General features: G+C 41.3%; 2 protein-coding genes across 8 annotated transcripts in view; one reads left to right on the forward strand and one right to left on the reverse strand.

The window, feature by feature from the left end:
• tdrd7b (tudor domain containing 7 b) overlaps nt 1-10358 on the forward strand; it is a 56621-nt gene extending 46263 nt beyond the window's left edge. For all 7 annotated transcript variants that reach the window (XM_060915273.1, XM_060915419.1, XM_060915348.1 and 4 more), the window contains 4 exons: nt 13-123; nt 347-897; nt 6088-6248; nt 9090-10358. In XM_060915273.1, coding sequence (XP_060771256.1) covers nt 13-123; nt 347-897; nt 6088-6248; nt 9090-9310 — 1044 coding nt within the window. In that variant the 3' untranslated portion in view covers nt 9311-10358. The remainder of the gene's footprint in view (nt 1-12; nt 124-346; nt 898-6087; nt 6249-9089) is intronic.
• Nucleotides 10359-14473: 4115 nt separating this feature from the next.
• Nucleotides 14474-24228, reverse strand: part of plaa (phospholipase A2-activating protein) — a 38810-nt gene continuing 29055 nt past the window's right edge. The window contains exons 6-14 of the mRNA XM_060915610.1: nt 23067-23202; nt 22733-22902; nt 22364-22515; nt 20852-21071; nt 20646-20711; nt 20053-20124; nt 17543-17647; nt 17284-17451; nt 14474-15189 (exon numbers count right to left, since the gene is read on the reverse strand). Of these exons, the coding sequence (XP_060771593.1) occupies nt 14618-15189; nt 17284-17451; nt 17543-17647; nt 20053-20124; nt 20646-20711; nt 20852-21071; nt 22364-22515; nt 22733-22902; nt 23067-23202 (1661 nt within the window). The 3' untranslated portion in view covers nt 14474-14617. The remainder of the gene's footprint in view (nt 15190-17283; nt 17452-17542; nt 17648-20052; nt 20125-20645; nt 20712-20851; nt 21072-22363; nt 22516-22732; nt 22903-23066; nt 23203-24228) is intronic.

Consider the following 24228-nt stretch of genomic DNA (forward strand, 5'->3'; position numbering starts at 1 on the left):
GTTGTTACACAGGCAGTGAAGTGCTGTTTGGCAGACTTGCTCATCAGTGTGGGCTGTTGGACTCCAGATGCAGTGCAGTGGCTAAGAGACACAGCTCTCCATTGCAGTAACTGCAGCTTGAAGGCCAGTTCCTTATTAACGCTAAATTCTATTACAAGCTTTATCTGTGGGGAATCATTTTAAAGATAATTTCTACTGGTATAACTTCTGTTGGCGAATGAATACATCATGTATACTGTACATGTCTCAACCATGTGCTTACTGTTAACTCTTTTTGTAATATTAGTTCTTGCTCATTAGTACTACAAGGGATCCATTTGAATCAGCTTATTATTTTCTTCTCCAGATTGTTAAAGTGGAGGAGAGCAAGCGCCTGGCCCACGTCTACCTTTTTACCAGTAAGAACTTACACGACCCTAGCCACAGTGTCAACCGTCAGCTTGCCAACTCAGATCTCTGGAAGCACCAGGACGATGTCTTCCTGAGCAGCCAAGGGTCTCTGAAGAGCCCTACTCGAACTACATCATCATCAGATGCACCTCCCAAAGTCCCCGCCAATACACCTACACCCTCTACTGGTGCCTCCAGCCCAAGCACCAATGGAGCAGGCAAGGCTCCACACCCACCTAAGAGATTGGCACCCCATTTAGGTTCCTGTAGCACCCTGTCTGGGAGTCTGTCTCTACCACCTGTTCTTGGGCTCCCTCAAATGGGACAGAACATGGACATTTATGTGTCAGTCGCATGCCATCCAGGCCATTTTGTGCTCCAGCCATGGCAGGATATGTACAAGCTGGTCGTCTTAATGGAAGAGATGATCCTGTACTACAACAAGACAGACGAGAAGCCACTGACAGTGGAAAAGAACCAGGTCTATGCAGCCAAAGTGGAGAACAAGTGAGTAGCTGGAAGTGTCATACATTGTCTCCCAGAAATAATATATGTGTACATCATTATAATATTTTACAACACCAAATCAGAAAAAGTTGGGATGGTATGTTGAAATTAAAACTGAAAACAATGATTTGTAAATAATATTTGACCTTTATTGTACTTAGAACAATACAACAGCACATTTCATGGTTTACCTCAATTTTTTTTTTTTTCAAAATAAACATTTCAGTTTTGATTCTTGGAACTCATTTCATCTCATTGTCTCTAGCCGCTTTATCCTGTTCTACAGGGTCGCAGGCAAGCTGGAGCCTATCCCAGCTGACTACGGGCGAAAGGCGGGGTACACCCTGGACAAGTCGCCAGGTCATCACAGGGCTGACACATAGACACAGACAACCATTCACACTCACATTCACACCTACGGTCAATTTAGAGTCACCAGTTAACCTAACCTGCATGTCTTTGGACTGTGGGGGAAACCGGAGCACCCGGAGGAAACCCACGCGGACACGGGGAGAACATGCAAACTCCACACAGAAAGGCCCTCGCCGGCCACGGGGCTCGAACCCGGACCTTCTTGCTGTGAGCAGGGGCTTCAAAGTTTGGGAGAATAGCAGGGTACAAATAATTTACAGCAGGGTGCAAAATGGTAAAATGTCTGCCAGCGGCAGACATAATGCACGCAAAGCGTGCAGGGATATATATATAATATGCAAGTACGAATTTTTCATGGGGCGGGATGGTTTGGAACAGGCCATCTAAAATTGGGATAACATTTACCTGGGACGGGTATTTGAGGCGGGTCGTCTAGCTTAAGCTTGATTAGCGTTGTTACGCACGTCAGTGTTTCCCACAGAAATTTTGGAGACTATGGGGGCAAGCCATGGGGGAGGCGCGGAGGTTGTTTAAAATTGAGTGATATGTTAAATATTAAGTTATTACTGAAAAACTATTGATTAAAAAAACAGACACTGAGAAATGGTCCTATAAACAACTTTACCAATATAAAAGATTACCAGGACTACAAAAATGCAGAAAAATAGGCTTTACTTATCCAAATGCTCCTGTTGGTTCAAAAGTTAAAGTGCAGAGAACCTCACAGCACAACATGAAGTTACCTTCAAATATAATATAAATGCCTCAGCTTTCATATAAGAAAAAAACTATTAATACTAGTACTGTGTGCAGTCAGTCTCTCCTGAAGACTAAATTAAACAATAATTATAAACTAATAAAATAAATGGCTCAGGCTTCAAAGAAGAAAAAAAAAACAGTTTGAACAGAATCTCACAGTATGATGCTGAAGCTGCCTAAACAATGGAAAATAAAATACCATTTTGGCAAAAATGTTGGCATCCATTAATTTCTTGTATTAAGTAAAAAAATATGTTGCCAGATACTGTTGACATTTTACAGCCCAAAATATGTTCAAAACCCGCCGAAATGCACTTAAAACTGCCCAAATTGGGCGGGAAACCGCTCAATCTGGCAACACAGGCGGCAATAATGGCTGCACTCGTGTCGAGGATGTAAAGACAGTTGACGCGGCAACGGACATACATGACATAGTGGATGTAATTTACGTTCACAACTTTTTTTGCTGTCAGAAATATTTAATATTAAATTTTGTGACTCGACTGACAATAGCCGGCGGCATAACAAGCCATAGCCGGCGATTTGCCGCCGGTGACCGGCTACTTTTGAGACCGCTGTGTGGGGCGACAGCGCTAACCACTACACCACCATGCTGCCTCTTGCAACTCATTTAAAAAAAAAAGTTGAGACGGTAAAGCATTTACCACTTTTATATTTCAATTCCTTCTCACAACACTTCAGAGATGTCTAGGAACTGAACCAAGTAATGGAGTGTTTCAGGTGTTATTTTGTACCATTCTTCCTGTAAACAGTTCTTAAAGTGTACAACAGTATGGGGTCGTCATTGTCATATTTTTTGTTTCAAAATTCGCCACACATTCTCTGTTGGGGACAGACAGCACCCTCTTCTTCCACAGCCATGCCTTTGTACTGTGTGCAGAATGTGGTTTTGCACTGTCTTGTTGAAATCTCCCTGGAAAAAGATGTTGTCTTGAAGGCAGCATATGTTGCTCCAAAATCTGTGTAGTTTTCTGCATTAATGCTGCCATCACAGAAGTGTAAATTACTTTTGCCAAGGACCCTGACACATCCCCACAGTACTCTGGATGATCTGGAGAGATTCTCATCTCATCTCATTATCTCTAACCGCTTTATCCTTCTACAGGGTCGCAGGCAAGCTGGAGCCTATCCCAGCTGACTACGGGCGAAAGGCGGGGTACACCCTGGACAAGTCGCCAGGTCATCACAGGGCTGACACATAGACACAGACAACCATTCACACTCACATTCACACCTACGGTCAATTTAGAGTCACCAGTTAACCTAACCTGCATGTCTTTGGACTGTGGGGGAAACCGGAGCACCCGGAGGAAACCCACGCGGACACGGGGAGAACATGCAAACTCCGCACAGAAAGGCCCTCGCCGGCCACGGGGCTCGAACCTGGACCTTCTTGCTGTGAGGTGACAGCGCTAACCACTACACCATGGAATGGTCTCTGATGCCCTGCTCTGTATCTCCAACCTTCTAAAATGTTACAGGAGAATACTCCGTGGCAAAGAGAGGTTGTACAAAGTATTAAATGCAGAGGTGAAAATAATAGTGGCGGATGTGTTTTTGTTGAAAATAATGATTTATTGATGAGGGATTTGTTTTTCTCTGAATAAACTTACTTCACCAAAAGATGGATTTTTTTTTTCTAGCCCTTCTTACTAATCTTTACAAGGGGTGCCAATAATCATGGAGGGCACCGTAGAGGGTGAAATATCCAAATCCCTTCCTACCTTTCTCTCAGGAACATTGTTTTTAACTCTTACAATAATTTTCTCACACGTTTGCTGACGAACTGGAGATCCTCGGCCCATCTTTGCTCCTCAAAGACTAAAGCGTTCCTGGATACTGATTTTGTACCAAATCATGATTTGACATGTACATGAGTTTTCAAAATCACCTCATTATTGGCCCTAAATTTCCCCATCCCAACTTTTTTGGAATGCATTGCATGCCCGAAATGCAGGAATAGATGTATGACAAATGAAATGAAGTTGACCAGACAAAACATGAAATATCTTGGCATCATACTGTCTGCAATGAAAATACAAGTCAAAGTAAATTTAGAAGTCCCTTTTTTTTTTTTCATTTGCATTTTTCATACCATCCCAACTTTTTTCTGATTTGGGATGATTGTATATTAAAATGTACAACCCCGATTCCAAAAAAGTTGGGACAAAGTACAAATTGTAAATAAAAACGGAATACAGTGATGTGGAAGTTTCAAAATTCCATATTTTATTCAGAATAGAACATAGATGACGTATCAAATGTTTAAACTGAGAAAATGTATCATTTAAAGAGAAAATTAGGTGATTTTAAATTTCATGACAACAACACATCTCAAAAAAGTTGGGACAAGGCCATGTTTCCCACTGTGAGACATCCCCTTTTCTCTTTACAACAGTCTGTAAACGTCTGGGGACTGAGGAGACAAGTTGCTCAAGTTTAGGGATAGGAATGTTAACCCATTCTTGTCTAATGTAGGATTCTAGTTGCTCAACTGTCTTAGGTCTTTTTTGTCGTATCTTCCGTTTTATGATGCGCCAAATGTTTTCTATGGGTGAAAGATCTGGACTGCAGGCTGGCCAGTTCAGTACCCGGACCCTTCTTCTACGCAGCCATGATGCTGTAATTGATGCAGTATGTGGTTTGTCATTGTCATGTTGGAAAATGCAAGGTCTTCCCTGAAAGAGACGTCGTCTGGATGGGAGCATATGTTGCTCTAGAACCTGGATATACCTTTCAGCATTGATGGTGTCTTTCCAGATGTGTAAGCTGCCCATGCCACACGCACTAATGCAACCCCATACCATCAGAGATGCAGGCTTCTGAACTGAGCGCTGATAACAACTTGGGTCGTCCTTCTCCTCTTTAGTCCGAATGACACGGTGTCCCTGATTTCCATAAAGAACTTCAAATTTTGATTCCTCTGACCACAGAACAGTTTTCCACTTTGCCACAGTCCATTTTAAATGAGCCTTGGCCCAGAGAAGATGTCTGCGCTTCTGGATCATGTTTAGATGCGGCTTCTTCTTTGAACTATAGTTTTAGCTGGCAACGGTGGATGGCACGGTGAATTGTGTTCACAGATAATGTTCTCTGGAAATATTCCTGAGCCCATTTTGTGATTTCCAATACAGAAGCATGCCTGTATGTGATGCAGTGGCGTCTAAGGGCCCGAAGATCACAGGCACCCGGTATGGTTTTCCGGCCTTGACCCTTACGAACAGAGATTCTTCCAGATTCTCTGAGTCTTTTGATGATATTATGCACTGTAGATGATGATATGTTCAAACTCTTTGCAATTTTACACTGTCGAACTCCTTTCTGATATTGCTCCACTATTTGTCGGCGCAGAATTAGGGGGATTGGTGATCCTCTTCCCATCTTTACTTCTGAGAGCCGTTGCCACTCCAAGATGCTCTTTTTATACCCAGTCATGTTAATGACCTATTGCCAATTGACCTAATGAGTTGCAATTTGGTTCTCCAGCTGTTCCTTTTTTGTACCTTTAACTTTTCCAGCCTCTTATTGCCCCGTCCCAACTTTTTTGAGATGTGTTGCTGTCATGAAATTTCAAATGAGCCAATATTTGGCATGAAATTTCAAAATGTCTCACTTTCGACATTTGATATGTTGTCTATGTTCTATTGTGAATACAATACCAGTTTTTGAGATTTGTAAATTATTGCATTCCGTTTTTATTTACAATTTGTAATTTGTCCCAACTTTTTTGGAATCGGGGTTGTATTATAAAGAGTGTTTATTCATTATAAAGCACATTAATTACACTGTAGTCACTGTTTAATATAATTATCCAGTTTCCTCACCCTGTTACCTCTGGAACATGCATACATGCAGCACGATGAACCATATTTTTAATTTTGATTGTAGTTTCTGGTTTCCTGAATTAATCATGTACCTACTGCAACATTAGTGAGGTGTCTCACTGTAAATAATGATTTAATCTGCATTTAGCTTCATATGCTGTATGGAGCCGTAATCTCTCACGAAAGAATAATTACTTTTTTTTCCTCCCCCCAGTTGGCATCGAGTGCTTGTGAAAGGAGTTCTGAGCAATGGCCTGGTGTCTGTTTATGAGCTAGACTATGGTAAGCATGAGCTGGTTAGCTGCACTTTGCTGAGGCCCCTCATCCAGGAGTTTAGACAGCTCCCTTTCCAGGGCATCACTGCTCAGCTGGCAGGTAAAACAAAAATTGTTTCTCTGCTTCTGATGTTACCTTATGTTTGTTTCGTGTCTTGTATGAGGATTGGTGTTGGAAAACTTCAAAATGTATTTGTTTCTTTTGTTCCACAATGGTTTAGATGAGTGCTATTCAAACTGTGACAACAGCGATGGTGAATTAAGCCTTGAGGTTAATCATCAGATGGTGAAAATATAGGAACAATTTATATATATCTCATCTCATTATAGCCCAAGAGCATTAGCTCAAAATTGAGTCCAATCCGGAACAAATTAGTAACAAGCTGAATTTTTCAGAATATGTTCAGAATACCCTTAGGAATAACATACTAAAAGTCCCCGGGCATCCACCTTGTGCTCTCTGAGAAATTCAAGATGGCGTCCAAAATGGCCGCCGATTGGAGATTTTTCAATATCTCAGGGATAAAACATAATATAAATGCAATTAAAATGTTAAATTATATGTTCTCTCATACAAGCAATGCAAATTCACCATTGTCACACTGTTAAAATTAACCAAGATTACAAGGTCATTAATGTGGAAATGACATGGAATTTGATGGTTGACATGATTGACAGATTAGCTTAGTAGGCTACCTACATACATGAACATAATGTAAGACAACAATTAGACATCAATTTCCTTAATATTTAGTGCATCTTTAAGCTTTGATAAAATATTAAAGGGAAATCAAATTTGAGAACTCTATCATTCCGGCGACTTTCATGACAAAAAGGTCTGCCTCAATAAAAGCTCTTGCTTATAAACAATGAGTAGACTTAAACACTTCTCAGTGCCTCAGTTGTAATGCTTGGACCTTTGTTGTACCATCAATGAAGTAGGGAATTTATTCAAGCTTGTTTAAGGGTGGAAAAAAATTAATCTTTGAGTTTCTAGCGCCAGTCTTTACTACTAGCAATGCCAGTGTGTTCGGACAAAAAATGACTAAACTCAGCATGACCTTTTAAAAATGACTGAACTCAGCATGACCTTTTAACATGCCACCAATTACCATTTTACACCACCAATTTACTTTAATATTAATGAAAATAAGTGCTCCAACCCCTAGTAATTGTGTTTGTTGTTTTGTGAACAGAATAGGATGATACGGAGTGAACGAGTAACCAATGGATCCACACTCTATAATCGGTAGTGTACATTAAATAGCACATGTATAGATTTACAATTATAAGTCTGTAATTATTATTGATTGTTGAAGTTGAAAGTTATAGAACAATGACCAGTTGTCTTCTTGTAAATAGGTTCATTATTTGAGGAACGCTCAGTCGCCATGATTTATTGTGTTGGATTAGCTTCTTGTTATAATGAACAATATATGTAAATAAATTGTTATAATGGATTGAAGGTAATGTTTTGGAGTTCATGATGTTTTTGGTTTTAGTGAAACTCCCAGTGCCAAAAATATGACAATCTAACCAGACATGGCAAGCGAACACATTATACACAAATATACTGTTATAATAATGTGTACATTGTTATTATATAATGTTAATACACAATGTAATTAATACACACATGTTGGAATTTACTCTCCTACCCTACAAAACATATATTCTGACCTTTTAATTGCATTAATATTTTGTTTTGGGCCTGAGATATGGGCAGATCTCCATTTGGCGGCCATTTTGGACGCCATCTTGAATTTCTCAGAGAGCACAAGGGGGATTTCCGGGGACTTTTAGTATGTTATTCCTAAAGGTATTCTGAACATATTCTGAAATTTTCAGCTTGTTACTAATTTGTTCCGGGTATAACCCTATTACTCATCTCATCTCATTATCTCTAGCCGCTTTATCCTTCTACAGGGTCGCAGGCAAGCTGGAGCCTATCCCAGCTGACTACGGGCGAAAGGCGGGGTACACCCTGGACAAGTCGCCAGGTCATCACAGGGCTGACACATAGACACAGACAACCATTCACACTCACATTCACACCTACGGTCAATTTAGAGTCACCAGTTAACCTAACCTGCATGTCTTTGGACTGTGGGGGAAACCGGAGCACCCAGAGGAAACCCACGCGGACACGGGGAGAACATGCAAACTCCACACAGAAAGGCCCTCGCCGGCCACGGGGCTCGAACCCGGACCTTCTTGCTGTGAGGCGACAGCGCTAACCACTACACCACTGTGCCGCCCCATATATATATATATATATATATATATATATATATATATAAAATAATAATAATAATAAACTGAACACCTGTCGCATCAACAACAAACTGGTAAGTGAGGAGGAAGGTTCTTTCGCTGACGTCATATAGCTCCTCCTCCTCTTTCGTCTCCTGGGTGCTGCAGCCCTGTCAAATTTGCCCAAAAACATCGCCAAAGATGTCAAAAACGTGTCATCAGCCCTTTAATTATCATTGTATAGCCATTAGGGGTTTGAGTTGCGGGTGGAGGAGTAGTTTTGGGGGCAGCAGCCTACTTTTTTTTTTTTAAACAAGAGTTGCATTTGTATGTTAGACTCCTTTAGAACAGAATTTTTAAAATTGCTGTCACTAAGGAAAAAAAAGAAAGGAACAAAACCTTTGGAGGAGAAAGCGCCATCTGGTGGTTGCTATGAGTTGTATGAAAACTATTTTCAACATAGAAACTTAAGTGAGTTGGGTCATTAATGTAATGGAGATTTCACTCTCATTCATAACTGCTAGAATGAAATTCTGTTTTACATTAAATAATTACATTGCTTGTAAGGTGAAATGAAATATGATTCACGTGGCATGCATGTTCCAACTTTTGATGAATTTATTTTGTATCAGGTTGGATACATATTTTATGAAGACAGGCCCCCTAATACTTTGTACGATCTATACAGGAGTGAAGTCCAGGCAGTGGTCTGAAGAAGCTTCCATTGTATTCAGGAACCATGTGGAGAAAAAGCCAATGGTGGCACAGGTGGAATCGGTGCAGGAGGCAGAACAGCCATGGGACCGCAAGCTCACGGTCTACCTGGTGGACACGTCTCAGGAGGACAGTGACATCTGGATCCATGAACTTATGGCTGAATTTACAGATGAGCTCACCAAAGCAGCGTAACAGCTTGGGGTATTTGTATGTGGTCTTGGAAGAATCTGGAAATGCTGCTTGTATTTGATTTGAACCAGAGTGTGGAGATGCATTTAAGTTTTAGAGTTTATTGCACTAAAAGATGATTAAGATTATTTAATATCGTCAAACATAGCTGCAAGGTGAATGATACACTGTCAAATAACTGATCAATGGAAAAAAAATAATAATCCAACAAGGAAAACGCACATAAACTTCAGATGTGATATTTAAATTGTATTTAAGATACAATGACAAGATTATTCATTCATCTTCAGTAAGCAGTTCATTTATCTGGGTCACTGTGGATCCTGGGAACATTGGGAGTGAGAAGGGAATTCACGCTGGAAGGAGACGTCGGTCCATCACAGGGTACCACGCACACACAGTCACACACTCATTCACGCCTAGGAGAAATTTAGAGTTGTCAATCCACCTTCCAGCAAGTTTTTGGGAGGTGGAAAGAAAGATTATTTAATTTGACTGTCTAGTTTACCACAGGTGTAAAACCAGGTGACTAGGGTTTTTTTTTTTCCCTTTGTTAAGCTGCCATTCAGAAACCAGAAGCTTCTGCATGGTTAACTCGTCTCACGCAGTTATTCTCAACCTGAACAACAGAATTTACATGATAAAGTAATGAATGTTTACCATGTTGACCAAGCTCAATGGAGTCTGACAAAATTGTTTACTAAGCTAGTGAATCATTCCATTTCTTCCTGAAATGTGACAATGCTCCACAGGTTTAACCAAGGCTTTAGATTTTGCCTCTATTTAGAACTTCCTTTTCCTATTTAAAAAAAAGTTTGCATGGAATCTGTGGGTTTCTGCCGAAGTGTGACCATCGTGGTATGTTTGACAATCTAAGGCTACTTCCATAGCATTAGTGTGGCTTAATGGCTGAGTTTTATTTAGCTAAAACATGCAGTGCAGATTCTTTATGAACATTTAAAATTTAACACTTCTTGATATATGAACCATATAACTTGGGGTTAACTGCACCTGAAAAGAGTTTGATAAATAAAAAGTTCAAGAAGAAGAATCATAGATGTGGTGTTTTTGTTTATGACGAAGAAAGTATATTTTGTTTGTCAGTTCAAAGATATAACAGGACTGTACTGTATGTGGTGGTCTGGAAAAACCGTTGGAAGTCACTGTGGCAAACATCTTGACTTTAAGAAATCAAAAATGAGTAAAATGTCTACAATCAAGCTGTGATCATATAGTTGGACAGTTACATGTTAGTGATGAACTGTATATGGTAGAGAACGTCACCATGTGAAGGGTTTTCTCAGGCCATCACATGTATAAAGTCTATTTATTTTATATCCCTCATCAAAAAAAAAAAAAATTCCCGTGCAGAGAATGGCCAAGGATGGCTCATGTGACAAAATAGTTCCACCACTGATTAAGCAATTATCTCATGAGGTCAAAAAAATAAAATAAACTTTTATATTATATATAAAAATAAAATTATATAGTGGCATGCAAAAGTTTGGGCACCCTTACTGAAAATGTCTGTTACTGTGAATAGTTAAGTGAGCAGAAGATGAACTGATCACCAAAAGGCATAAAGGTAAAGACGGCACATTTCTTTTCAGCGTTTTCTGCAAGATGTGTGTATTATTTTTGTTTTGTACAATTGGAGAGTGGAAAAAAAAAAAAAAAGAAAAGGAACACCATGCGAAAGTTTGGGCATCCTAATACATCCGAGTTCTCAGGTAACTTTTACCAAGGTTCCAGACCTTAATTAGCTTATTGAGCTGTGGCTTGTTCAAATTCTTCGTTAGGAAAGGTCAGATGATGCAGATTTCAAAGCTGTATAAATTCTCTGACTCCTCAAACTTGTCCCTAAAATCAACAGCTCCTCTAAGCAACTCCCTCGCATTCTGAATAATAAAATAATTGATGCTCACAAAGCAGGAAAAGGCTACCAGAACGTAGCAAAGTGTTTTCAGGTAGCTGTTTCCTCAGATTGTAATGTTATTAAGAAATGGCAGTTAACAGAAACAGTGGAGATCAAGATGAGGTCTGGAAGATGAAGAAAACTTTCTGAAAGATCTGCTCGTTGGATTGCTAGAAAGGCAAATAAAAACCCCTGTTTGACTGCAAAAGACCTTCAGAAAGATTTAGCAGACCCTGGAGTGGCGGTGCACTGTTCTACTATGCAGCGACACCTGAACAAATATGACCTTCATGGGAGAGTCATCAGAAGAAAACCTTTTCTGCGTCCTAGCCACAAAATTCAGTGTCTGAAGTTTGCAAATGAACATCTAAATAAGCCTGATGCATTTTGGAAACAAGTCCTGTGGACTGATGAAATCAAAATAGAACTTTTTGGCCACAATGTGCAAAGGTATGTTTGGAGAAAAAAGGGTGCCAAATTCCAGGAAAAGAACCTCTCCAACTCTGAAGCATGGGTGTGGATCGATCATGCTTTGGGGTTGTGTTGCAGCCAGTGGCACAGGGCACATTTCATTGGTCGAGGGAAGCACGGATTCGAATAAATACCAGCAAATTCTGGAAGCAAACATCACACCATCTGTAAAAAAGCTGAAGTTAAAAAGAGGACGGGGCCTACAATAAGACGATGATGAAAACACAACTCAAAATCTACAATGGAATACCTCAAGAGGCACAAGCTGAAGGTTTTGCCCTGGCCCTCGCAGTCCCCTGACCTAAACATCATTGAAAATCTGTGGATAGATCTCAAAAGAGCAGTGCATGCAAGACAGCCCAAGAAACTTGTAGAACTGGAAGCCTTTTACAGCAAGGACGAATGTGTGAAAATCCCCCAGGTAAGAACTGAAAGATTATTAGCTGGCTACAAAAAGTGTTCACAAGCTGTGATACTTGCCAAAGGGGGTGTTACTAGGTACTAACCATGCAGGGTGCCCAAACTTTTGCTTCGGGCCCTTTTCCTTTTTTTTTGTCAGTTTGAAAATGTGAAACAAATTGTTTTTGTTTAAAATATAAAGGGAATGAGTCATCTTTAACTTGTGTGTGAGAGTCAGTCATGGTTTATCCTGGATATGCCATGAACTGACGTCACAGTTGTGGATCTGTGAGCATGTGGGTGTGTAGATCTACATATCATGATCATGTCTAGTGAGGCAGGCAATAGCATGGTACATATGCGCAGGTCGAAGGTCACTCCAACATAAACAACAAACATGGCTGCCTCCAGTGAGTAATGCAGAGATTTAATCTCCTAGACAAAAGTTAAAAGTTAACTTTTTTTTATTTTTAAAAAGTTTGTATTTTGATGAGGGATATAAATCTAATATACCATGCACTGAGAGGCACCAGTAATTATGGATTCTCTGAGGTGACTGGCATAGTACAATTTGCACCCCTCAGAAAACAGTACTATGCCAGTCGCCGGAGGCTCCGAGTGCATGGTATATTTAATTTATACAATGGTGCTTGAAAGTTTGTGAACCCTTTAGAATTTCCTATATTTCTGCATAAATATGACCGAAAACATCATATTTTCACACAAATCCTAAAAGTAGATAAAGAGAACCCAGTTAAACAAATGAGACAAAATATTATACGTGGTCATTTATTTATTGAGGAAAATGATCCAATATTACATATCTGTGAGTGGCAAAAGTATGTGAACCTCTAGGATTAGCAGTTAATTTGAAGGTGAAATTAGAGTCAGGTGTTTTCCATCAATGGGATGACAATCAGGTGTGAGTGGGCACCCTGTTTTATTTAAAGAACAGGGATCTATCAAAGTCTGATCTTCACAACACATGTTTGTGGAAGTGTATCATGACACGAACAAAGGAGATTTCTGAGGCCCTCAGAAAAAGCGCTGTTGATGCTCATCAGGCCGGAAAAGGTTACAAAACCATCTCTAAAGAGTTTGGACTCCACCAATCCACAGTCAGACAGATTGTGAACAAATGGAGGAAATTCAAGACCATTGTTACCCTCCCCAGGAGTGGTCGACCAACAAAGATCACTCCATGAGCAAGGTGTGTAATAGTTGGCGAGATCACAAAGGACCCCAAGGTAACTTCTAAGCAACTGAAGACCTCTCTCACATTAACATTAGCCAATGTTCATGAGTCCACCATCAGGAGAACACTGAACAACAATGGTGTGCATGGCAGGGTTGCAAGGAGAAAGCCACTGCTCTCCAGAAAGAACATTGCTGCTCATCTGCAGTTTGCTAAAGATCATGTGGACAAGCCAAAAGGCTATTGGAAAATGTTTTGTGGACAAATGAGATCAAAATAGAACTTTTTGGTTTAAATGAGAAGCGTCATGTTTGGAGAAAGGAAAACACTGCATTCCAACATAAGAACCTTATCCCATCTGTGAAACATGGTGGTGGTAGTATCATGGTTTGGGCCTGTTTTGCTGCATCTGGGCCAGGATGGTTTGCCATCATTGTTGGAACAATGAATTCTGAATTATACCAGCGAATTCTAAAGGAAAATGTCAGGACATCTGTCCATGAACTAAATCTCAAGAGAAGGTGGGTCATGCAGCAAGACAGCAACCCTAAGCATACAAATCGTTCTACCAAAGAATGGTTAAAGAAGAATAAAGTTAATGTTTTGGAATGGCCAAGTCAAAGTCCTGACCTTAATCCAGTGGAAATGTTGTGGAAGGACCTGACGCGAGCAGTTCATGTGAGGAAACCCACCAACATCCCAGAGTTGAAGCTGTTCTGTACGGAGGAATGGGCTAAAATTCCTCCAAGCCGGTGTGCAGGACTGATCAACAGTTACCGGAAACGTTTAGTTGCAGTTATTGCTGCACAAGGGGGTCACACCAGATACTGAAAGCAAAGGTTCACATACTTTTGCCACTCACAGATATGTAATATTGGATCATTTTCCTCAATAAATAAACGACCAAGTATAATATTTTTCATCTCATTTGTTTAACTGGGTTCTCTTTATCTACTTTTAGGACTTGTGTGAAAATCCGATGATGTTTTAGGTCATATTTATGCAGAAATATAGAAAATTCTAAAGGGTTCACAAACTTTCAAGCACCACTGTATATCTACACTCCGATTTAAATCACTGATCGTACTAATCAGTTGCCCTTTGCAGACATTTTACCCCACTCTGTCTCTTCCATATAATCCAGACAGAGGTGATAACATGGTCACATGACATTGCATGAGGAGGATTTTACTATACATTGTTTTATTTATATCATGCATTCATTCATTCAGCCCCAGGAGGCAGAAACAGTTAAACAGAAGTGCTGAGTGGCTGCAGCGTAAGAGGATCATGTAAAACTGAGCGCATATCTGACTGCAGCTGTGTGAGATCACTGCAGTTCATCCAGCAGCATTCGACAGCACTCGCCCACTTTAGCTGGATTGGACACACTGGCATACTTTGTGATCTGCGATGCGACTCCTAGCGAGCGTGCCAGATCTTTGGCCGTGCTGTCTCCGGACACTGTAGTTCCAAGTGCTACTAAAAGCCTAAACACAGCCTCTTTGTCCTGCACTACCTCCAGAGCACTGCTAGCCACCGATAAGCACTGGGCTTTGGCTTCGATCTCAACATCTTGGCCGTGCAGCACACCTGTGTAGTTCAGCACCAGAGTGGCCAGAGCCACATGGATGTTTTTATTACAGACCGTGCGGAGCTCGACAGCCCGAGAAAGCACCGCTTCCCTCTGGCCCAGGAGCAGAGAGCGGCCACGGGATCCAGAGAAACAGTTACAGAAAGTACGCAAAGCCAGCATTTGATTGGCCGCCCGGCCGTCTGGAGACATGAGGCTCAGCAAATGGTTACAGAGACTGGCACCTTCTGTTCCTCCACACATCTGAGCATTGATCTCAGGGTGGCGCACAGCCAGACGCAGAATGTCCAGTACGGGGAAGACAATATCTGTGGAGAGTTTATGGAAACAATCATCATCATCATCATCACTACTACCTCACCTGGGATGGAGTCCACCCTGGGTGCAAGGTATTGTTTTCGGTGAGGTTTCTTTGTTTTTGTTAACAATATTACAGGAAAACAGCTGGACCAATCTTCATGAAACTTTCAGGATAGATGGGCATTGGTCTCAAATAGAACCTCCATTTTGAGGGTCATCCGGTCAAGGTTACCAAAAAGGTCTAAATCGTTTTTGTTGTGGCTACTGCCTCATATCGAGGCGCTAGCCACTATGTCATCATGCTGCAACAGTGTAACAAATCATGCACTGTGCATACATGTCTTCCAATTAAAATGGCCGGTGAGTGTATACAATTCGGTTCACCATTCAAAATAAACGGACTAAAGAAATCGCTTTCAGACATGTTTATGCTTATTACAGAGGGAAAGTGCGTTCCACTGAGCTCTAGCGCCGGGCCATTTCCAGGAAATAAGAGTTTGGTGACAGCGTGTGTATGTCAGCCTCGGTTCAGAGGTTTCAGTTTCCCAAACTGTAAGAGGTAAGAGGAGAATAATATAAAAGTACAGACACTTGGTATATTTTACTTCCGTGATTTTTAAATTGTTCATTTTTGGATTACACTTCATTGTTGTAGCTACTGCCTCAGAGTGAGTAAATAAATAAATAAATAAATAAATATGCTACACTTACTGTATGGACATGGGATCAGAAAATTTTATTTATAAGCAGTAGCCACATGTACCCAGAGGGTACCTATTTTTTTCATGACATCTTCCTTCATATTCATCATAAGTGCTACTAGGCGAGGTTTGTTTTGCCTGGCAACACTTATTATTGTACTACTATGAACTAGACCAGGGCTTTTCAAAGTGTGGGGCGCGCCTCCCCTAGGGGGCACCAGAGTTCTTCAGGGGGGGCGCAACGTGAGGAAAAATAAACCAGAATAAGTTACGATTGCGGACATTTAGCGAACTTCAGTTAGCCTTTGCCAGAGACAAAATGGATCGATTTTTAGTACCTACAGCTACAGTGAGTGAGGAGACAGAGTCTGGGCCAAGCAAAAAAAAAAAAAAAAAAAGAAGGAAGTATGACCACGATTATTTAAAGTTTGGATTTTCATGGACTGGATCTGAAGATGCTCCACTGCCACAGTGTGTTATCTGCCAAGAGGTGCTAGCTAACGATGCTATGAGATGTTTAAAATGTGTAAAAAAGAGGTTTTAAAAAAAGCACAGATGTTTAAAATGTGTAAAAAATGTTTTAAAAAAGCACAGATGTTTAAAATGTGTAAAAAAAATGTTTAAAATGTGTAAAAAAATGTTTTAAAAAAGCACAGATGTTTAAAATGTGTAAAAAAAAATGTTTAAAATGTGTAAAAAAATGTTTTAAAAAAGCACAGATGTTTAAAATGTGTAAAAAAGAGGTTTTAAAAAAGCTCATATGTTTTAAATGTGTAAAAAAGATGTTGTTTTCAAAAAGCACAGATGTTTAAAATGTGTAAAAGAAAAAAAAGTGTACAACACCCATTTTTTTTTTAAATACGAATGGAACATTAAGTATAGCAACAACAAAAATTGTAAGGGGGGGGACGCTGTTGTTTATTTGCTCTCTGAGGGGGGGCGCTGTTGTTTATTTGCTCTCTGAGGGGGGGCTGACTCTCCCACACTTTGAAAACCCCTGAACTAGACTAAATATCCAGTACAGAGAGGATGTCTGCACAAAATGTTGTTTGTACAGCTTTTTAAAAAGTGAAACCCCTGACAACCAGATGTTAGTATCTCATAACATTAGCACAAATGAGGAAGCCTAAAATGTTTTGAATTTGCATTAATTATTTCCACGCTGTAATACCTATTGTAATGCAGGCAAACAGGAAATCATTTGATACCCGTGAAAGGCATCTGCTACCTAATGATATGCTACGCCAAGTGCCTAGAACAGGTTAAAGAGGCCAACTCCTACTATTACTGGCAAACTACATCAGGCCCAAAGGAAAAATGTGCATTCCCATGATATATAGTAATTGGCACAGTTAGAAAGGGAATAATCATTTCTGCTAATAACCTATGGAAGTGCATTACCTTCAGGCCAGTGGCTGGTCCTCCAGAGGATGCTGATTTGTTCTGCTGTAGGCTGATCTTGGCTCTTAGCATCCGAGACTGTGAACAGCAGTTTCTCCAGACTGCCTAACACCTCATCGCTCAGCCTGTGGTCCTCCGGAGCGTTGCCATTCAGCTCCCGCAGCTTAGCTGACACACGTATTTGGGAACTTTTGTTTTATTCATCATCAATGCTTAAATCTTTATCGAAGGATCATTTAGTTTTCAGTAGGACACTTACCAAGGATCTGCGTAGCATTGGCCTGCTCAAACATAACTCCGTCTGTTTTGGGGAAATAGATATTTGTGACGGACTTCTGGAGAGCGGAAGAGTAGGCACTGCCACCTGAGGACACACAAGAAACATGTTTTGTATAGTGTGTGTATAAAAAGGTGTCTGCACATACCAGTGGTTGCGTTAGACTTTTTCATTGTCCGTCATTTTGACGGACAGGGTCGTAAAAATTCCGTCATTGTCCATTATTATCTGTCATTTTATTTTAAATGACAATGTACATAGGCTATAAATGCTATATATTTAATAACTTGTGTTTTCATGGACTCATTTTCATTTAAAAATTAATTCACAGAACAAGCTTGTATTATTTAATCATTTATTTATGTATTTATGATGCAAAAAGATGAACAGAGATTCTGACGTTCGGTCACTTGTGAACCCATTTTCCCTCCGCTAAAAACATTGCGGCTGTTGTGCCTTAACGGGCATATGAACAATGTTATTTTACAACGTAGCAAGACAATTGCAGTTAAAATATGAACAGTCCACTACAGGGCAATTCCATGTAAATGTCAACCTCACCATGCAAAAATAAAGCAACATGTAATACATCAAAACCACTCCCAGAGATATCACCTAGGCCTGTATTTTACAGATGTGAATAAGTTGAACCAATTTGTAACCAACCTAATATGTCACTGTCAGTCTTTCTTTCTTATAATGTAAAACCCAAGCTAAAATCAACTTTGATCATGTACAATTCTATATTATTGCCACAAGCCACAGAAATGTATGCTAAAATCCACAAAACAGCAAAACAATAGCCATCCTAAATATTATTTAAGAACTTTGATAGTTTTAGCTGATATTTAGAGAGTTTTTCAAAGGGTTATGGTGGTTAAATTGCTGATTTTCTAAACATATGCCATGTCTATTTCAGACGCGTCACATCCATAACGGAATTTCGTCACATCCATAATGCTGACTTTTCCTTCCGAAACTCTGCATGAAATATAAAATATTTTAAACAAAGATTTTTTTAATATTCACCTTGGACCCCTCTATCAAATGGATATCTCCATTTCGACATTAGGTTTACAACTTCACAGAGTTTGATAAAAATGTACAGTCACCCAAGAAAAGTGATACTTTTTCTGTCACATCCATAACGCATCTTTTATTGGCATTTTCTGGCATGCCCTAGATGTACTATGGGAATTGTTCTTGTTCTATCACTTCTCCAGTATGGTACAGCCTTAAAATATGCAACACCTGTTTAAATACTGGGAGACAATAAAACATGCACTGGGTCATTTGTTGCCATTTTGAGTTCAAGTGTCACATCCATAACGCTGGAATTGCTCTACAACGGTTTAAGTGACAATCTAATTTGACCTGTTTGCGTGAGCTCAAACCTTCCTTCTGGCCCGCATGGATTTAAATTGGGAGCTCGCTTGTGCATAATCAAAGTCGTCAATGGAGACTGCTGCTGAGGCAACTGTCATTAAATTTTGCGTCTTTGCCTCGGACAGACGACTTCTCGTTGACGTTTTAATTTTATTCTGAAGGCTGAACCCGCGCTCTGCTGCGACACTGGAGACTGGAATAACCAGCGCCACTTCAGCCAGAGTTCTGAAGTCGGGAAACATTTCTCCCAGGGAAGTGATCAGAAGCCGGCAAGAGCCTCTGAAAGTTGGATTTCCCGACCCTGCTAGTACTCTCTTCATAGGGAGGAAATCCTGCAGCATGCGGTCTTTCTGCACCAGTGGTGCAGCTGCACCCCGCGGTGACCCGTAGTGGGCTGACACGGAAGGTCTTAAATAAAACGAAGTTATGTTTAAATGTTAGTTTGTCTACCCGTGCTCTCATTAAAATGATAGTTTAGCAGATATTCGAGCAGTGATGTTCCTAAGCTTCCTAAGCTTGCTGGGGAAGAATACAATAAATCGACATTTGTTTCATTTTAAAAACAAGAAAACAACTAGCCTAAACGAGCGCTATTGCATTAAGACGTACAGGCAGGGAAACGACACAAACAACCCAATGCATCTCTTTTTTTAATAGCAAAAATGACGTGTCTTCTGCAGAGAAGGGAAACATTAATCCATCTCACTGTGCTAGTGGTTCGAAAAGTCCTAGCGCGGTCAGGAGCGCGATGGGGGGAACAGCCTTGCGCAGTGGCTACAGTGTATACATGAGCAGCCTATGCACTGAACATCAAGACTGCCGCAACGTCGGCTCAGATTGAAAGTGACGGCAGTGAAGACTATGTCTACTGTATGTAAGAAAACTCTGCCACAACTTGCCAATCATTTCAATTGTGTGTTTCATTATGTTTTATTATTGTTATTATTAGGCTGTTATTGTTATTGGTAATGGTAACGGTAAACATCCGTCAAAATGACCGACGGCCTTCAGATTTTTCCGTCATAGCTAAAAAAAAAATCCGTCAATGACGGACAATTGTCGGTTAACGCGACCTACGGAGCATACAGTGTGTGATCTTGTCCTACCTGTGAAAGGATCAGCCACACCTGTAGACGCTGTAGGTGCAGGTCCTGATCCTGGTATGTATCGCCCAGCACCTACAAAGACATTTTATAGTATTTATTGCTATAAATTAGAGATACGACATACAGATAAAATGAGCTGATCTGAAAAGGGACAGAGGATCTGTGAAAATAATAAACTTCAGGGTGGCAATGACCCTCCCCCTCATGTAAACTCGCATCACACCATCCCATCCTTATTCCTTACTCATTTCAGTCTCTGCTGTTTCAGAGCTTGACAATCAGCAGTAATCCCAGCTTAATAAAGAGTTATGTCTGCTTAATTTTTTTTTAAAGATATTTTTTGGGCTTTTTTCACCTTTATTGGATAGGACAGTGTGTAGAGACAGGAAATGAGCAGGAGAGAAAGAGACGGGGAGGGATCGGGAAATGACCTCAGGTCGGAATCGAACCTGGGTCCCCGGATTTATGGTGTGGCGCCTTATCCACCTGAGCCACAACGCCCCCATGTCTGCTTAATTTTGACCATAGAATTTTTTTTTAGCTTCTTAAAATGGGTATTGGTTACAGTGCTGTCCTACTGTATATAGAGCTACCTGTGAAGGGGTCTGTTCCAAAGCCTTGTCTTGGGTCTGCTGACCCTGGAATATAACGTCCTGCACCTAGAGGAAAAGGTGTGGCATGAGACAAAGATTGAATTTAAATCAACGTGAAACATGTATACTCTTAAAAAGCTTTTGGGATGATTCCACTTGGAATCAGTACCAGTGTAAGAGAGAAGCAATGACAGTGGGCAGCTTGCCTGTAAATGGATCAACATTGGTGGCTGGTGCTGGTCCTAGCGTGTGTCCCTTGGTGTTCTCGATGATGAAGTTAGCCACCTGGTCCAGGAACAGGGGGTTCAGATCATTCTTCTGCAGAAAGTTATGTGCTGCCAGCCAGGGATCATCGCTCATGTTATAGGGCAGCTTCATGGAGGGCCCACCCTCATTTACATCAATGGTGAAAACAAAATCATACTCCTGAAAGAGGAGGGAGAGTAACAGTGAGAAAGATTGGTGATAACCGTGTTACACTGATTCATTCTGTGATTTCACATCCATCCATCCATTATCTGTAGCCGCTTTATCCTGTTCTACAGGGTCGCAGGCGAGCTGGAGCCTATCCCAGCTGATTACGGGCGAAAGGCGGGGTACACCCTGGACAAGTCGCCAGGTCATCACAGGGCTGACACATAGACACAGACAACCATTCACACTCACATTCACACCTACGCTCAATTTAGAGTCACCAAAAAATTAGCATGCTTTTAGCCTATTAGTTAATTGATGTTTGCCAATTAGCCTAACCTGCATGTCTTTGGACTGTGGGGGAAACCGGAGCACCCGGAGGAAACCCACGCGGACACGGGGAGAACATGCAAACTCCACACAGAAAGGCCCTCGCCGGCCCCGGGGCTCGAACCCGGACCTTCTTGCTGTGAGGCGACAGCGCTAACCACTACACCACTGTGCCGCCGATTTCACATACAGTTAAATAATATTGCATTCCACATAACCCATAACCACACATGGTATGTATTCTCAGCTGTAAAGTTTAATAACCAGAACTGCATTTGGACAAAAAGTGTAAAGCATGCTTAACATATCTGAAACTTAATAATAAATGTTCTTGTAAGCTTAATACAAATTCATCAGTGACTGCAAAATCTGAGTTCTGGCAATAAAGCTCATTCATCTCATTATCTGTAGCCGCTTTATCCTGTTCTACAGGGTCGCAGGCAAGCTGGAGCCTATCCCAGCTGACTACGGGCGAAAGGCGGGGTACACCCTGGACAAGTCGCCAGGTCATCACAGAGCTCACACATAGACACAGACAACCATTCACACTCACATTCACACCTACGGTCAATTTAGAGTCACCAGTTAACCTAACCTGCATGTCTTTGGGGGAAACCGGAGCACCCGGAGGAAACCCACGCGGACACGGGGAGAACATGCAAACTCCACACAGAAAGGCCCTCACCGGCCACGGGGCTCGAACCCGGACCTTCTTGCTGTGAGGCGACAGCGCTAACCACTACACCACCGTGCCGCCCGGCAATAAAGCTACCCTTTTAAATCTTGGGGGGGGGATCCATTCACAAATTTATTCTCCAATGTTAAAGACTAGCCTCAGGAAAATCCTTTTACAGAATTCATCAACCAAATAACGTTTGTATTATAAATCTCTGGAAAAACCCATAAATTTTTTTTCTCCATATGAGCTCATGATGTTTACACAGTACTAATGATATTAACGTACGGTTTCCTACCTTGCCCTCATACATTACGCTCTTGGAGCTCTGGCTGGAGGATCCGCCCACCACGTCTCCAATCTTCATCCAGCGGCGGTCACTCGTGCTCCACTGGTACGCCTCGACCTTACCGCCTTCCTTTATGAGCCGTGTCTGTCCATCTCGATTCCCTAAAAAACACACACACACACACACACACCTTTAATTCTACCTTCATTCCTTCAGCTTTGTTACTGGTTGTGTTTCTGGCACATGTCTATGGGAGACACAGGGAGGTCAGTCTAAACTGGCAGACTGATCGAGTGCCTGGCACATTTTCATTAATAATTATGAGATCTAAGAAACCTCCCAAGTAATTACCACAGAAACAGGTTTGGGTCTGATCACCTGGCTCGATTAAATGCTCTCGGCCTGGTAACTCCTCTATCTTGATGTCTCCCAGGTCTCCAGTCTTGGGGTCAATAGTGGCTTTGGAGAGCTCTTCCTCGAACGCTTGCAGATCCTGAGCACTGGCTACACGTTCCTCGCTCTCAGTAAACACTCGGATCACGCCGTCGCTGTGGATAACAAACCTCTGTTATTTATGTCCACTAATCTGCAAAACTAAACCACCTTGTCAATATAGTCATCTGAAATTAGTTTCACGTATGCAAGCACAATTTGGGTAATAATAAAAAAATAAATAAAGTAATTTAATTTAATCAGTGAGCGTTGATGATACCTTGCCCCTATAACAATGTCTCCGTTTGGCAGCACACAGCAGCACCAGACTGACTGGGCAGGCAGACGAATGGTCTGAGCGCATTCACCGTTTTTCCAGATACGGACTGTTCTGTCCTCTCCTGTGCTTATGAAATCTAACAGAGAAAGAAAATAATATGCAATTTGTGTATGACATTAAAAGTACTTTCGTGTAAAAAAATTTTTTATTGTGGCCTCCAGGCTTGTAGTACTCGAGTCCGACTCGTGCCCTAATTTTAAGGACTCCTAACTTGACTTGGACTCGTGCATTAACTCGTAAATTGGAGACGAGGACTCAGATTTTTTCCTTTATTTTTTTGTAACATACCATAATAATTTGGCATAAGCTATTTATGGGCGGCACGGTGGTGTAGTGGTTAGCGCTGTCGCCTCACAGCAAGAAGGTCCTGGGTTCGAGCCCCGTGGCCGGCGAGGGCCTTTCTGTGCGGAGTTTGCATGTTCTCCCCGTGTCCGCGTGGGTTTCCTCCGGGTGCTCCGGTTTCCCCCACAGTCCAAAGACATGCAGGTTAGGTTAACTGGTGGCTCTAAATTGACCGTAGGTGTGAATGTGAGTGTGAATGGTTGTCTGTGTCTATGTGTCAGCCCTGTGATGACCTGGCGACTTGTCCAGGGTGTACCCCGCCTTTCGCCCGTAGTCAGCTGGGATAGGCTCCAGCTTGCCTGCGACCCTGTAGAAGGATAAAGCGGCTAGAGATAATGTGATGTGATGTGATAAGCTATTTATATCTACATTAATTTTTATACTAATTTTGTGCAAGAGAACGCACATTCACCTGTTCATACGTCATGTTCAGGAACAAACTAACATTAATGGCGCTAAAATGCCTGGAGAGAAGCCCCTAGGATTGTCTGCTCGTGCAGTGCGAAAAAAAAAAAAAAATGCACTGCTGTGTTCCATATGTAGAAGAACTATCGAGGAGACAACGGGGACGACCTCGAACTTCACTCGTCATTTGGCAAGACTCCACCCAGAGAAGGAAGTGGCACGCTATGTTCATTGCTCCGTTGATAGCGGGGCTTGCTGAGCGATGAACTAGCTAGTGTTAACCCTCTCATGTTCATTGCCCTGTTGATAGTGGGCGGGGCTTGTGAGCAATGAAGCTCTTTATCTGTAGCCTGTT

Source organism: Neoarius graeffei, chromosome 1 (genome assembly GCF_027579695.1).
Source record: "Neoarius graeffei isolate fNeoGra1 chromosome 1, fNeoGra1.pri, whole genome shotgun sequence".
Taxonomy (NCBI): domain Eukaryota; kingdom Metazoa; phylum Chordata; class Actinopteri; order Siluriformes; family Ariidae; genus Neoarius; species Neoarius graeffei.